This window comes from Arachis stenosperma, chromosome 3 (assembly GCF_014773155.1).
Source record: "Arachis stenosperma cultivar V10309 chromosome 3, arast.V10309.gnm1.PFL2, whole genome shotgun sequence".
Lineage (NCBI taxonomy): Eukaryota > Viridiplantae > Streptophyta > Magnoliopsida > Fabales > Fabaceae > Arachis > Arachis stenosperma.
The window spans coordinates 163301997-163318779 of record NC_080379.1 but is presented as its reverse complement, the minus strand read 5'-3'; the positions used below and the strand labels follow the sequence as shown (position 1 = coordinate 163318779).

The window sequence follows — 16783 nt, the reverse complement described above, 5'->3', positions numbered from 1 at the left end:
AAATGGATGTAAATTTTGTGTTTAGCAATACATTTTTACCTGCTATTTCCACAAGTATTCGTACAATTAAATATTTATTAACATTTCTGACCTCTATTTTGAACTATATATAAGTCTATAATTACAATCTATCTATTTTATTTATATAAAAATTAATACTAAAATTATTTTATATTTAATTAATGACATATATATTCTTTAAAATTTTGTCACGTCGCCAACATATATTAGTATAAATCTAATTCTATTATATATATTTTTTTCAACTTTAGTATTAATTCTTATACTGATTTTCATAATAATTAATAAATTAACCCTTGTAATTAAAATTTTCTTTTAAAAATATTAAATGTCTTCTTCATTATTTGATTCATATTTTTATAACGGTTCTCACAATAATTAACAAAGTTAGTTCTCTTATATAAATTAAAGTATCATACATGTTGGATCCAAAATTGTAAACTAAAGCATATTCAATCTTTTTTAGAGATACAATGAAATAATTTGGTTATTCATTTGTTTTTACAATGGTATTTTTTTAAAATAATTTATAGATAGGAGATGAGTATGCTAGATTGTTTCAAAAAATAAAAACCAATTAGTGGTTTATACTATGGTTGAAAGACGTCAAGCTACTATTATATAGTTTATTTGACAGGAAAGAAATACTATTGTTAATTTCTAATTTTAGGCTATCACAATAATCAATTTTATGTCTAATAATTCAATATTTTTTTGCATTCACTTTAATAATGGTATAAAACACACAAATAACTATAATAATGTTAGATAAAATTACAACATTTATTTTTAAATTGATTTAAGTTAAGATAATTCTTCAATGTTATTTTATTTTATTTTATTTTATTTTATTTTAATATTTATATTGTAATCCTATCTAATGAAAACAATGCATTTTATTTATATTTATCAAAATAGTTGATAATATGGATATATAAAATTTTAATTTTTGAAACATAAATTAATAAAAATAACTTTAAATATTATACAAATAACTACCTTGTATAAAATCTTAAAATGTTCGTTTATGACTATATTTCATGTAATTAAACTTTTACAATTTCAAAAAATATACTTTTCAAAAATAATTTATTACTGGTATATATTCATATTTATATATTTAAAATTATTTTTATAAAATTTATTAATCACTTTTATTAATCTGCAGAACGCACGGATCTCAACCTAGATAAGTTTAAACTCTGATAAGATCATCAAGTCACATATTAAGCGTTACACGTGACATTTTTAACATTGTACCAATGATAGATAATAGGAAGAGTATATATTATTAGTGATAAGGTGGTTGATGAGACAACTGTCCATGAGAGAACCTTAGCTTAGGTTGGGAGGCCTCAAAGGCTCAAAGGGGGATAGAATAAATGGAATGTCTTACAGCGACATTCAACTAGCAATAGTGACACCTAACATGAGCACCAAGGAATTAAGCCTTCCACATTCAATTCTATCTGCACCACCTATTTAACATAAGGTGGTCCATTTTAGCCAATGAAAATTAAATATTTATTGCGCCATAGTCAATAATAGACTTGATATGTACCAGAATTGGAGTACACATTGGGAGGCTATGATTTGTTGATGGTGTTAAAATTAGTATAATGTTTTGTGTATTATTATTGAATATTTGACCGAAGGACATTATGGCAATAATTATTTAAGCTCTCTCTGATGATTTGGCTCTGGAAGCCTTTCGTGGTGCTACATTGGCCTCTGAACTATTAAGAACTTGGAAATACCGGCAAGAAATTAAATGTGCGGGGTCGTATATTAATATTATACTGTGTATTCATAATATCTTTATTTTAGTATGGGCCAAGAAAATAATAATCAAGGTATATTTGTTCCATTGTTATTACTTATTAGAAGATGAATGGGACCTTTTTCCCCTGTTTAAAATTCTAACCACATATACTTGCCATAGGGTATACTTGCTATTAATGGAGGGTTTTGGATTATTGATTTAGATGGGTGGCATAATTATATATTATAATTGGACAACTAAAATATATTACGTGTTACGTTTTAATTGTAATTAAAAAAAATATTTTCCTCCAAAAAAATGCACATTATTTATCTGTGATATACCATTCGATATCTGGCTTTAATTAGCACAAAAATTCAGTATCCGAGATATAATACGTTATACATAACAATGAATACTGTATATTCCCGTAAATAAAATATTTAATTAATTTAAATAAAAAATGATAATTATCTGTCCTTTTAACATTTTTATTATTTTTGTTTTTTATATTTTGACATAAGATGATGAAATTTAAATCTACAACCTGATACATTCTACTCGTTCCTAATAGTCTTAAACAATTATGTTGATGCAGTTCTGGATTGTAATGTTCCTTTAGAAAACTATTATATCAATCACCATAATATTATTATATGCTGTAAAATGTTAATAGAAAAGTTGGGTTAAATTGATTGTCCATTATAAAACATTTTATATTCCTCGTCATATTTATATTTATATTAACTTAGACAATATGAATGTAAATTTCATTCACGATCAAGCTTATTATTATTATCTCAAAGATTCAACTTTAATAAATTTATCAGTGCAAACAAAATTTAACTAGGTCACACAAGGGAGAAAAAAAAAATACTTATATGACTAGATGATAGTATAAATTTTTATATCAAAATAAACCCCTTTTCTAAAATGAACTTTTATCTCTTGGAAATAAGTCAACTTAATCTATAAATCAAGTTTATAAAGAACCGTCGAACTCACCTAGTATAAATATATAGTAACATGAAGTCTAGAGTGACTAGACTAAAATTCTGAACTACCAAAAAAATTCTCATCTTTGAAGCACAAACAAATAAATATAACCCCCTCCCTTTTCTCTCCCCCTGGCGGGGGTTTCTCTATTTTTTTTTTATTTCAATCAGTAAATATAAATCAGATGATTTTACATTTTTGGGAGAGTTAATTGTAACAATGAAATGATAAATTCTGACTTGGCATGACCTTGATAACTAGTGCATGTTTCTCACGGAGAAGTTCTGGTGTTAACTGAATGAATAATTGTATGTGGAGTAACTACTTTGTGGCCTCACCAGATGTTTCTTCTCCACTGCTGTGAATCAACTGAACAATTAAACAGAAACAAACATTAAGATATTCTGACAATTGAAATTGAAGTTAAAAAATTATAGTAGAAGATCGAGTGGAGGTTCAAGAAGACAATAAGGATGAATATGGTGTTTTACCAAGGAACCCAGTTGCTCATATGCTTCCATCACTTTCGGATCTTCCTCGTCTTCATAACCTACTTGTACTATTCTAGGTCCATTAACAGACCAAAAGGCTCTTCGGCCTGCATCCTGCAAAACAATGACAACATAATTCCGACATGTCTAGGAAAGCAATATATCTAGAATGGCGAATCATACTATTCTAACAACCGTGTTTGGGAACTAACACTCAATGTGTAACTAAATCATTACAGAAAATAGGTGTTAGGTAATACTCAAGCCAAACAATAGTACTCATTTCTCTAAGAATAGGTAACATCTAAAACACCCATCCCATCCCAACCCATGATAAGTTCTTATAGTAACTAAAAGTAGTTATATATATATATATAATTAAAAAAATTGTTTATTTTCCACATTGCTGCTTGATAATTAGCAAACAATGATGAAGGTACTCTTTTCTGCCAACTTCCCCACAGACACAGTTTCACTGTTTGGATGACAATAATTTTCTTGGATAGACTTGGAAAATGGAAACAAACATAGAACATATGGAGAAAAAATGGAAGAAAATTTTCCATATATATATATAGATACCTGCAATGAGATCAAGTATATAGCTTCCAAAGCTTGAGTACGAATTTCCGGATCAGTAACTGGCTCACGTTCAATCGAGAGAGCAGTCCCAAGTTCAAGTGGCATTTTTGATCGATCTTCCTCGTTGTAGATCTACATAAAAATTACTTTATCAATGCAAGAGTCATGAAAAAAATGGGTTCTAATAAATGATGGTGCATAATCTGATTGCTATAAGTCCCAAGATAAAAAATATTAACAATTCATTTTAACATTCAGCACACGTATGCCATTCACAAATCACAACGAGGTCAGACAACAGACTTGCTACTCATGCTGTACAGTGAACTACAGATATACATGAGAATTCAAATTACTGCCATATCGAGAAAGGAAATAGCTTAGTTCATAGCATTTTGCAGTTAAAACAATTTTGGAGAAGGTGGAAGGGGTGCTACTCCTAAATAAGCAGAGGAATAATACTTTGACAACATAAAAGGTAGAAAGCATGTAACCTTGTTGCCAGCTACTGGAAGAAGTAATGCTGGCCAAAGAAACTCCGATACCAGAAGCAAATTTTGTAGTTGATTCTCAGCTTCAAAGCAACAATTGCGTATTGTTCCAGAGACCTACAAGAAATCAAACGTTGTACCAAATGTGTTACTGACTGAGCAAAGCTACAGCTCTAAACTTGACTAGAAAAGTGCTGCTCATCTTGGCTTCTATATTTTTTTTAATATAAATTTAAAAGTAAAGGCCAAAAAGATGCTTCTTTACCTGGAAACCTTAACTCACAAGTCCAATAAGCAAATTCAACACAAACAAAACAAGGATCCTTTACACATAATATACTCAGACTAAAGAATACTGTCTTAAGGACACAAAACGTTGTTAATTATGGCAGGTCCAAGTTCAAAACTTATATTGAAATTTTTTGCATATCATATAACATGTCATTACCCACAATAGAATTAAAAAGACACAATGCTAACATCGCCTAAGGCAAGGAAACAGAAAACATTCATGGTGCCATTATTATCCATACCCCTTTCTTTCTCAATGAGCTGTTTGAATCAAATTGTCTGATTATCTGCTTCAAGAGTCCCCGTTTTGGGTCAAGGAGAAGCTGCCTTCCTGCCTGCTGCTTTGAGATGTTGACAAGTATTGAAGCAACATGTTCAAAAGGATCGTCTGGCAAATGTTGAGGGAAACTTTCACTCAATGAATATGATACTTGGTGAATGTTCAAAAGGATCATATGAAAGGCATAAAAATCTCCGAAAATAAAAAGGCCAAGTTTTCTAGTACTGTCAAACTGTTGAACAGCCAATTATATGTTTCTATTGATTCATTATTATTTATTTATATCAAAAGAAAATCCACAAAGAAATACTTCTAGAACAATTGCCTAATCAAGTCATTGCATTAATTAATATTGCCTCAAAAGTTTTATGGGTAGCACATGCAATAACCAGAAGGACGCACCATGATTTTCATGTGTCGATCTACAAAATGATCTCACTAGCTTCATAACATACAAGCCATGTACCCTGTCATCTTCAATCTGACAAACCCGGGGAGAATAATCAATTCACGAGTCCACAAAACAAGCAAGAGGAAAAGAAATTGCAGTTTCTCTTTCCCCAACATATATAACAAATAACATCACATCTACACTCTGTAAATTTGTTAATGTCCTCAAACTAGAACACCTCTGCTTTTGCAATCATATAATACTCAATTTCTCAATACATACTTACATGTAATATAACACTATCCTCAATTTTGCTCCTCTCAAATTTCAATTAACCAGTATTTTTCTAAGTTAACCGGATTCAAGTCACCCTTAGAAGTTACAAATGAGAATGATCGGAACATATGCTTGGTGCAGACGCAATGACAGATATGCTCGTTTTAGATTAACTTATCCTGCATTCAATAAAATTTTGCAATCAAATTCTTTCTCTAAAAAAATAACAATACCTGAAGCAAGGAAGCAGAACCAGCATCAAGTTGAGTAAGATTCACCAAAAGCATCACAAGCAAACGAGTGATACTCGATTCTGGCTTGTACAAAACCTCCATAGCAGTTTTGACCATTCCACTCCGCACCATGTCCGCCGCAAGATTCGAATCTTGCGATAGATTCACCAGAGCTTCAGCCGCGGGTTCCGAAACCTCCTGAAAACGACACACACAAACACCGGGTAACCGCATCAAAACCTCAACTCGAGTGAATGCAACTATTGCCGTTTGCACAAAAAAAAAAAAAAAGCAAAAACGACATGCTTGTATCAGTGACCTTGGGAGCGTTTAGGAGTCGTGACAGGGAAGGCAAGACGGTGTTTGCGTATCTTGCGAGTGAGTGCATCCCTTCATCAGAACCGGTTAGTCCCCGAACTATGTCGACGGCGGCCTTTGTTAACTAAGAAGCGCAGCGAAACGACGACGGAGGATTATTCGATTATACGACATAAAAATGAGCATAAACGACTTAGGAAAGAATGAAGCTAGGGATTTTACTTGCGGCGATGGAGAAGATAGGAAGGAGACGAGTTCTTCCAGCTCCGTCGGCATTCTTCTTGTTCTCTTGTCACACTCTGACTCTGCTGTACTCCACAAAGCTGATTGCGGCGGCTCTTGGTGCTACTGCCACCACCCTTTTAGAACTTTCTGGATACGACGCCGTTCTCCTCTCAGAGACTTTTTCTGCTTCAAATAAAAGTGGAAAGTGAGAATCTATTGCTTTTTTTTCTTTCTTTCTCTTTTCGAATTTTTTAAATTTGAGTTGAATTACGAATTTTTTATTTTAATAAATCAAACAAATATTGTATTTGCTGAAATAAATAATTTTTAAATTTATTATGAAAATACGTTATTTATCTTTATCTCGTTTAAAATGAAATAATTTTTAATGTATTTTGTTTACAGTATTTTTTTATTTTTATATATCTCATATACGGTATAAACAAGATATATAGATTTATAAATATAAAATATATTTTATTAAATTTGATCGAACTATTAAAAATAGAATATTTTAAATACATAGAAGATAGACGATTTTATATAATAAATAAGATGGACAATTTTAAAAATGAAACACTATTAATGCGTTTATTGTTCTCAACCGTTGAAATGAGTGAGAGCGCATAAGTAGCAGCTTAAATTGTTGACTACTAAGGGTGTGTTTAGATTTGCGTTGATTTCTATCTTCAACTTACGGTTTACCAAAAAAAGTTAAAAATTCTAATTTTTTCGTTGATCTTTTTACGTTGGATTAAACTTTATGTTTTATGTACCAATTATATTCTTAATTATTCATATATTTATTTTTTAATAATATTTTTTTCTGATACTCTCTTATGTATATTATTATTTTTTATAAAACTTCTAGTTTTTTTATATGAGTTTTTTACTGTTATTGTTATTTCTTTTTTATATGAAATATTTTTTTTTACTTTGTATTATGATTTTATTAATCCTATTAGAGTGCTAAAGAATATTGAGAATACTAAAAAAATATTAAAATTTATTTAAATATTTAAAATAAAATTATAAGATAACATAAAATAATTATTTAAATTCATATTCTTTTTGTAAATTTTTTTATCTAAAAGTGATTTTGAATAATATAATCCAAACAATATTTAATTTGCTATAATTCATTTTGAATAAAAATTACCAAACATAAACCACGTTAATATCAACTCATTTTGATCAAAATCAATTTTACAAAATCAATTTTATATAAACTTTCATTTGCAAACGGTAATCCAAACGCTCACTAATATGGTTAGAAAAATAGTGGTTAACTAACTAATCTGTCTGCTTAAATAATTGTGGGGTTGAGGGATATCGTGGAAACTAGAAAAAAGGAAAAAGATAACTGTATTAACCGTGTTAAATGTTAATAATCTTCAATTTTTAAAATTGTCCATCTTCTCTATTATATAAAATCGTAAATATTTTATTTTTAAGAGTTTAGTCCAATTTAAATTATTAATATTTTTTATTATTTAAAAAAATGTATTTTTATATTTACAGTGTAAACGAGATATATGAAAATTAAAAAATACATATATTTTGTTTATCGTGTAAACGAAATACATTAAAAATTATCTCATTTATCTTGTAAACGAGATAAGTATAAATAACATATTTTCATAATAAATTTTAAAATTATTTATTTTAATAAATAAAATGTTTATTTAATTTATTAAAATAAAAAATACGTGGAATTACTGTATTATTTCTGATTTATCTATTTAACTCTTCATTATTTATTCTAAAAAGTTTAATTTTCTCAAATACCTTATTTAACTCTTCATTATTATTTTAATACATTTTCTTTTATTTTTATATATATTTTCGGCTTATAATAAGACCAAACTATTAAAAGAGAAATATTCATGTTATTAATTGATTTCATCAAGTAAATATTAGAAAGAAGAATTGAATAGTAATAGTTGAATTAATTTTAACATATCATTAAGCAAATACTTATATAACTGAAAAATTATTATTAGCAAAATCTTATTTTAATTTTTATAATTAATTATGTTCTAAAATGAATCTAAATTAGTAAAATATTTAATTTTAGTTTTAAGTTTTAACGAAGTAAGAAACAGAAACCAAAAGGAAAGCGAAGCCCTAGCTAGTAGGTAGATATATATATTGCACATTAATCGGTGAAGAAAAGCAAAGTTGATCCTACGCTAAGCAAAGCAAAAATGTCAAAGGCAGCAAGAGGCAAATACTGGACAGATGCAGAAAAGTTAGAAGCTGTGTTCGAAGTTTTCATCATTGATCGCATATCGCTGCTTCTCACCATACTGGTTGGCAGGGCCACTTGCCATGATCTCACCACATGTACATCCCCCGACTACTGGTACCTTTCTCTCATCACCGCCTTAGCTGCCACGCCGGCTTTCTGCTTGTTACCCTTCCCCTACAGGATTATTGTCTCGCCCTGGAGCGAGAGAATCTTGTTCTTGCTGGAGCGCCTCTTGGTCTTATTCAGCCTTGCTTCGGCTCCCAGGGGATCTCCCTTTTTTCTTTACAGTTTCATCTTGTCTCTGTTTTCTCTCTGCGTTGCTGGGGCCTACCTCGTCTTCTACCTCGACCAACTTTCTCATCTCACTTGGATTATCAGTATGTTTGTAAGTATCATATATGATTTTATTTGTTTAATTTCATGATTTGTTTTGTTTTAACTTTCCAGGATTTAAACTCAATACGATTTGTTCCATGTATCAATTGAATTAAAATGACTATCTATATTTTTGGTAGGATTACAATGAAATCAAATTTCTTGAAATTTGCAAAGGTCTTGGCAAAAATATCGGGAAAATAGCATCAAGAACCGCTGAAAACTGTATTCGTGAAATTCGCAAAATTCTTACAGTAGAATATAATAATAGCGAAGGAGAAGTTATTAGGAAGAATTTGTGGCAATTCTTCTTTTGCTCTCTCAGCATAAGAACAGGCCATGAAGAAGAAGAAGAAGAAGAAGAAGAAGGAGGAGGAGGAGGAGGAGGAGGAGGAGGAGGAGGAGAAGAAGAAGAAGAAGAAGAAGGAGAAGAGAATAACAAGAGCGACAACAGAAAAATGGGTACTAACAAAGACGAGGACGAGGTCAACATGATGAAGAAAGAAGAATGTATCAAGTGTTGTGAATATGAGGCAAGAATGGTGATGAATGATAAATGGTGGAGAGATATGATGGTAGATACGATGATTGAAACAAAGAAAAAGCAAGAAGAAGAGCGAAAAAAGTGGGAGGAAGAAAAGGCTCAACTTGTTGGAAAACTCTCGGCAGCAATAGCAACGGCTGAACTCTATCGAAACCTATTGCATGATGGTATGGCTGATTTATGGAAAACCACTTAATTAGCTCAAGTTATTCAAACGAATAAAGTAGTTTTTATTTATTTATTAATTTTAAGTTGTCGTTGTTATTTTGTGAATTTATGCATCACTATAAGTTTTTTTTTCCCTTCAATATGGTATTTGTTGTGTTCTAATTTGCATCCTTTTTTTTAGCCTACGGTGGTTTCGAAAATTGAATATGAGAATCTTTTTAGAAATATTTGTTATTTCCTGTAGAATGTTTGTGTTTTACAATTCCCATCAAATATTTGTATTGAGGTGTTTCTTAACTGAATTTAGTTGAACGCACCGAATCTTTTTAAAATGATACTATTCATATGGGATTGTATATAGAGACGAATCATATATCTAGTGGAACTAAATTCTAATCATATTCGTTAAATATATTTTAGAAGTGACGAAACTTGCTAACAAACATCTCAAAAGTCAAAAGGTTTTAGATAAAGATATAAAAACGTCTTTTTTTAGTTATTTTTTAAAAATTAAAATTTAACACATATAATTAATTAAATAAAGTATTATTTTTATTAAAATTAGATCGGACAAATTAATTTAATAAAAAAATTAATAAATTTAATTTTAAACTGATATAAATTAATATTTTTTTATAAAAAATTATTATAATATTTCTATTATAAAAAATAACTAAAATATTTCTATTATATATATATATATATATATATATATATATTAATTTTAAAAATTCTAAATCCTAATTTTACTATGACAGAAAAGCAAAAAACTAAAATTTAAGATTTTTAAAATTAATATATATAATAAAAATATTTTAATTATTTTCTATAATAGGAATATTGTAATTATTTTTTATAAAAAAATATTAATTTAGACTATTTTAAAATTCGATTCACTATTTTTTGATTAAATTAATTTATTTGGTTTAATTTTAACAAAAATAATACAATTTAATTAATTATATATATTAAATTTTAATTATAAAAAATATTTAAAAAAACATTTTAAACGTGTTTTATGGACCCTATTTATAATACCACCACAGTCACACAGGTAAAATTGGACCAGATGATTTTTTACTTGACCAAATTTTTATCCCTGCGCTATGATATTTTCATTTTCCTAAGTCTGAAGTCATACACAGCACTAACTTGATAAAATTTTTATTGTTTAAAATTTTTATAAATTAATTAATATATGAAAATATATTATATTTTTTACTTTCCACAAATACAAACTAATTTTTAAAATTTTTTTTATTTTTTAAAAATTGTAAGCACATATTTTATTTACAAATATAAAATAGACAATTTATACTTTTCAAAAATATAAGTACTTTTTTTTAATTTTACTAAATTAAGCCTAAAATATATTCAACAAACAACTATTTTAAAAAATAAAAATAGTAAAAATAATAATTTTTTACTTTTTTTTTTACAAATTTATAAAAATAAAAATAAAAATACAAACTAAACAGAGATAAAGTCATATAACATGAATTATAACCCCTTTTTTTCCCCTCCTCCTTCTTTAAATTTACCTAAAAAATCTAACTTAAACGCGCGCATGCAGTCTATATCCTGAATTGCCGAGGATATAGAAGAAATCCGAAGCCCTAGTTATCCTATCTTGTTCAGATCAGATAATGAATAAATAGACCCTAACAGTAGTTTCTCCTCATTCAAATAATTTTGTGAAAGAATTTAAGTGGCAATAATTAATGGCAACAAAAGAAGAAAGGTTGTTAATGGCTTCAGAGCTTTCTTGTTGGATCGCATAGCGCTGCTTTTTGCCCTCATCGTTATTCCGGCCACCTGCAATGCTTCTTCCTTCCCCAGCCTCTGGCAGATTTCTCTGACAACGGCCTTTGCCATGACACCGGCATTCTACTTGTATCGCTGGCTACACTCCACGACGACGTATCCGCCGCTGTGGATTGAGAGAAGCCTCTTCTTGATTGAGCGGTTCTTGCTGTTTCTTAGCCTTGTTTTCGTTCCCATGAGGCCACTTTATACTCTTCTCACTTGGGTTTTTTTTTTGTGTTATTGTCTCTTTGCGTTGGTGGAGTGTACTTGGCAAGCTACCTCTACCGGGTTATTTATTCTCTCACTTGGGTCTGCAAGTTTGTAAGTACCTGAACCATGCTATTTAATTGTGTTTTCTAATTTCTTCTACCATTTTATTAGGGTATTGCAATGTTTTAATTAAGAGGAAGTATATGGAGCCAATAAAATATTTGTATAATGTATACAATGAAAGTTTAGGAAGGTTCGATTCAGTAAAATATCAAATGTTTATTATTTTTGGTACTGGTTATTCTGAATAATATAAGTGTATTGTATTTAAGAAATTAGTAGTATTTTATCATAAATGTTTATTTTTTAACTCAAATAAATAGTCCACTGTACAAATACTTCACTAACTCTCTAGCGGAATTCGTTAGTTAATGTAACTTGTGACTATGTTTCAATCATACACATCCAAATAGTCATATATATGAAAGTAGTTCTTTTCTGGAGCTTGTTTTTAGATTTGAATTTTGCACTCATGAGGAACTTTTTTGTTGATTATTCAAGAAAATAAAAGGAATCTGGTTTCAATTATTTGATAATAGGTCCGCACTGGAGTAAAAAATGTTACCAAATTAATGGCCTGAGATTGAAATTAATTATCTGTGTATTATTGTTGGTAGGGTTATACTGATAACTATCTTGGTGCATATGCATATGGTGGCATAATACGTAAAAAAGGAGAAGAAGAATACAATGAAGACAACGACATAGGCGAAGAAGAAGCGGAGAAAAATAATAACAACAATGACAAAGATGACGTTGTTCACATGAATAAAGAAGAAGAGGAAGAAGTGAGGACAGAGTGTTTGAGAAACAATAGAAAAGAAGAATGCATGATATGTTGTGAAAGTGAGGTAATGTTGCGCAAATGCGATTTGTACAAAGAACTGAGAAAGTGGGAGGAAGAAGTAGTAGATTGGTACCAAAGAGAACGAAGAAAATGGGATGAAGAAAAGGCTCAACTTGTTGGAAAACTCTCAGCAGCAATAGCAACTGCTGAACTCTACCGAAACCTATTGCATGATGCCATGGTTATGCACTTCATGGAATAGTAACAATAATAATTTAGTCCACAACATACAAAACTGCTACTTTCTTTTTTCTTTTACACAAAACAATCTCACTTGTATATTTTAATATTTTTATTGATATTAACCAATATTTTAAACCAAAATTTTATTTTGTATACTGTTGTTAGAGTCTAGAATCTAGAATTTAAAATTTATAATTTAATATAAAAATATCTTTAATGGTCAATTATTAAAAATTTTATCAACAACCTAATATTGCTCTTATCAAAATTGACTTTTAAAAGGTATATACCTTTAATTTCTAAAGCTGCATTGTGGTATTCATGTTTAGTAAAATCGTAGTAATTCTAATTGATGATAAAATAATTTTTAAAATTTAAAAACATCATAATCGACATAAAAATAAGAATAAATTTTTAGATATTAATTAATATATAATAGGGCAAATCACAATAATAAATTAAGGAGAACAAAATTTTACACGAATCAGTTAAAACGAAAATTGTTTCATGAATCCACCAATGCACGTTTATATGTAATTCGAACCAGCTAAATTCGAACTCTATTTCTACATAATTCGAACCAGCTGGATTCGAATTATACACAAACACATGCACACATTAATTCGAACCAGCTAGGTTCGAATTACACAAAATAATTCCTATGTTGTTAAAAAATTTAATAATTTATTAACAAATTATTAAAAAATTTATTAAAAAAATTAATAATTTAAAGATTAAAAAATATATATTTTATTTCATACATTAAAAAAAAAGCTAACAAAATATTTAATTACGAGACTTCTTTAAAATATTTGTGATCTATCAATTCGAATTCCATACAATACTCTTTTGTCTATTTTTAATAGCTCATGAATATTTTTTAATAAATTTTTTTAATAAATTTATTTAAATTATACTGCAAAAAATATTTTATCCTATGCAAAACAATTTAAACAAAAATGGCTTAAAAAATATTAGGAGTACTGTAAAAATTTTCTAATGTTCTAATAACTTAGGTAAATACATGCATGTACTCAAATTTTAAATAAAATACTCTACATAATCAATAATAATTTAGAAATGAAAAAAAATATTTTATTTCATATAAAATAATTAAAAAATATATTTTATTCTAATACAAAATAATTTTTAAAAAATGGTTTAAAATGTGTTATGAGTACTATAAAAGTTTGTAATATTCTAGTGATTTAGGTAAATACATGATAAAAATATTTTTTCTTTAAGATCTAAATTATTATTGACTATGTAGAGTATTTTTTTAATGTCTTAAGTCATTAGGATATTACAAATTTTTATGAATTTGTAATATATGGTGATTCGAATCACCATAAAATTTAGGAGTATTATAAAAATTTGTAATATTCTAATGACTTAGGATATTAAAGAAATACTCTACATAATCAATAATAATTTAAATCTTAAAGAAAAAAATAATTTTATCATGTATTTACCTAAATTACTAGAATATTACAAACTTTTATAGTACTCATAACATCTTTTAAGTCATTTTTTAAAAATTATTTTGTATTAGAATAAAATATATTTTTTAATTTCTAAATTATTATTGACTATGTAGAATATTTTATTTAAAATTTGAGTACATGCATGTATTTACCTAAGTTATTAGAACATTACAAATTTTCATAGTACTTCTAATATTTTTTAAGCCATTTTTTTAAAACTGTTTTGCATAGGATAAAATATTTTTTTGTAGTATAATTTAAATAAATTTATTAAAAAATTTTAATAAAAAATATTCATAAGCTATTAAAAATGGACAAAAGAGTATTGTATAAAATTCAAATTGATAGATCACAAATATTTAAAAAAGAAGTCTCATAATTAAATATTTTGTTAGCTTTTTTTAATGTATGAAATAAAATATATATTTTTTTATTTTTAAATTATTATTTTTTAAATAAATTTTTTAATAAATTATTAATTTTTTAACAGCGTAGAAATTACTGTGTGCATGTGTTTGTGTATAATTCGAACCCAACTGATTCGAATTATGTAGAAATAGAGTTCGAATTTAGCTGGTTCGAACTACATATAAACGTGCATTGGTGGATTCATGAAACAGTTTTCATTTTGGCTTATTCGTGTAAAATTTTACTCCCCTTGACTTATTATTGTAATTTGCCCTATATAATATTATATTATATTTTTTACTTTTTAATAAACATGAGTAAATTTAAAAAAAAAAAATTCGATACTTTTAAAAATATCTTTTAATTTTTAAAAGCTATAAAAACAAACGCATAATATTTTTATTTACCAAACATACGATGAAAGGTTTGTTGAGACACCTTTCTGAAAATGTTATCAAACAAAGCCTATCTGATTATGAAAAATATTATATTATTTACTTTGTTGAAAAATATATAAAATAATGTCTATATAAATATACACATAATAAAGAAGCTGTGATTGATATAATGATAGATTTTTTTGTGTTTACGGAACTTTAAATTCTATACAACAAACAACTTTTTAATTTATACATTTAGATTTAATTTAAACAAAAAAATTAGAAATAGTTTATCAAAACTGTTATTTAAAAGAGAACAACTTAAAAATTATAGTATTTATATTAGATAAATCAAAATAATAAAAACTTTTAATAAATACAAATAATAATAATTATATTTGAAAAAATAAATTTTAAAATTTTAAAAAATTATAATAAATATAATAATATATTAAATATTTATTAATGTATAATGTTATAGATAAATATAAACTAATTTTAAAAAATTTATCTTTATGCACTTTTAAAAATATCTCTAACTATTAAAAATTCAAATTACGAGTACATAAATTTTTTTATTTACCAAAATATAAATACCTCTTCCAACATTTTTAACAAACCAAACGAAATCTTAATGTCTTTCTAGAGATTTTAAAATCTTATATATCTATTCTGAAAGATTATTCTATTTTTACTTTTTTATTCTTATCTTTTCTATTTGTGATTCTTTAAATTTAAACAAGTATTTGTAATTCTGAATTTATATGAAGAATAATAAACACGAAAAGGCACTGAGGTAGTAGGTTAAAATAAAAATATTATGTATATACAAAAAAATAATTATTAAATTAGTCATTATATTTTATTTGTGATATATATATATTGTCACATATTTTAATATTTATTTTATATTTTAATATGTATTTTATATAAATAATTGATTTAATTGTTATATGAGTATCCTTTTGTTACTAAAAAGTTCCAAATATATATATATATATATAGAATATTGTCTAAGTAAGAATAAAAATAATGTATGAATATAAAAAAAATTGATGGTGCTACATGATCAACTCATTTGAATTATTAACGTTAATGAAATTGGTCTAATAATTTAGAGATTGATAATAAAAAAAAAATTAGTTGAAAAAAAAATAATATGAAAAAAAAACTTAGTTGAACTTGATTATTAAAATAACTTATTTATCTAGCATTCTTCTAAAAAAAAATTATGCAATAATGAATAAAATATATAATAGTATATGTGGTTTCGTTTGGATTGTGTCGCATTTGAAAAATTAGTTCCGAAACTGTTAAATTCATTCAATTGGTTAAAATTTAAAAATGACATCTGATTTAATTTAAAATTTTAATTTTTAGTTTTCAACTTTTAGTTTGAGTTTGAGTTGGATAACCAATTTTCCTTTACCGTTTTTTTTTTTTTTTGTTTTAAGTTGATGGCCTTTTTGAAATACAAGTGACTCTTTGATAAACTAGGATAAGATAACTCTACAAAAAAATTTGGATAAGATAACTCTACCCAAAAAAAAAAGGATAAGATAAGCAGTTTTAATGTAGATATGATTGTTGAGATTATAAATAAGAGAGCAACAGAGCCTAATTGAGTGCTTCACCTTCTTTTACCCGGCGTAATAACCTTTGGTAAGCAGTGTCAAGAATGGCAAACAGAATGACAGAAAAAGAAAGGTC

General features: G+C 27.0%; 1 protein-coding gene across 1 annotated transcript; it reads right to left on the bottom strand.

The window, feature by feature from the left end:
• Positions 1–2897: 2897 nt before the first annotated feature.
• On the bottom strand, positions 2898–6574 carry LOC130967788 (uncharacterized). The gene is made up of 9 exons (XM_057892800.1): positions 6355–6574; positions 6134–6256; positions 5815–6012; positions 5317–5395; positions 4877–5022; positions 4347–4460; positions 3853–3984; positions 3271–3384; positions 2898–3148 (listed from the first exon to the last, which is right to left on the bottom strand). Exons 1-9 carry the CDS (start codon positions 6406–6408, stop codon positions 3101–3103), a joined length of 1008 nt encoding a protein of 335 aa, XP_057748783.1. The 5' UTR covers positions 6409–6574; the 3' UTR covers positions 2898–3100.
• Between the last annotated feature and the right edge of the window lie 10209 nt (positions 6575–16783).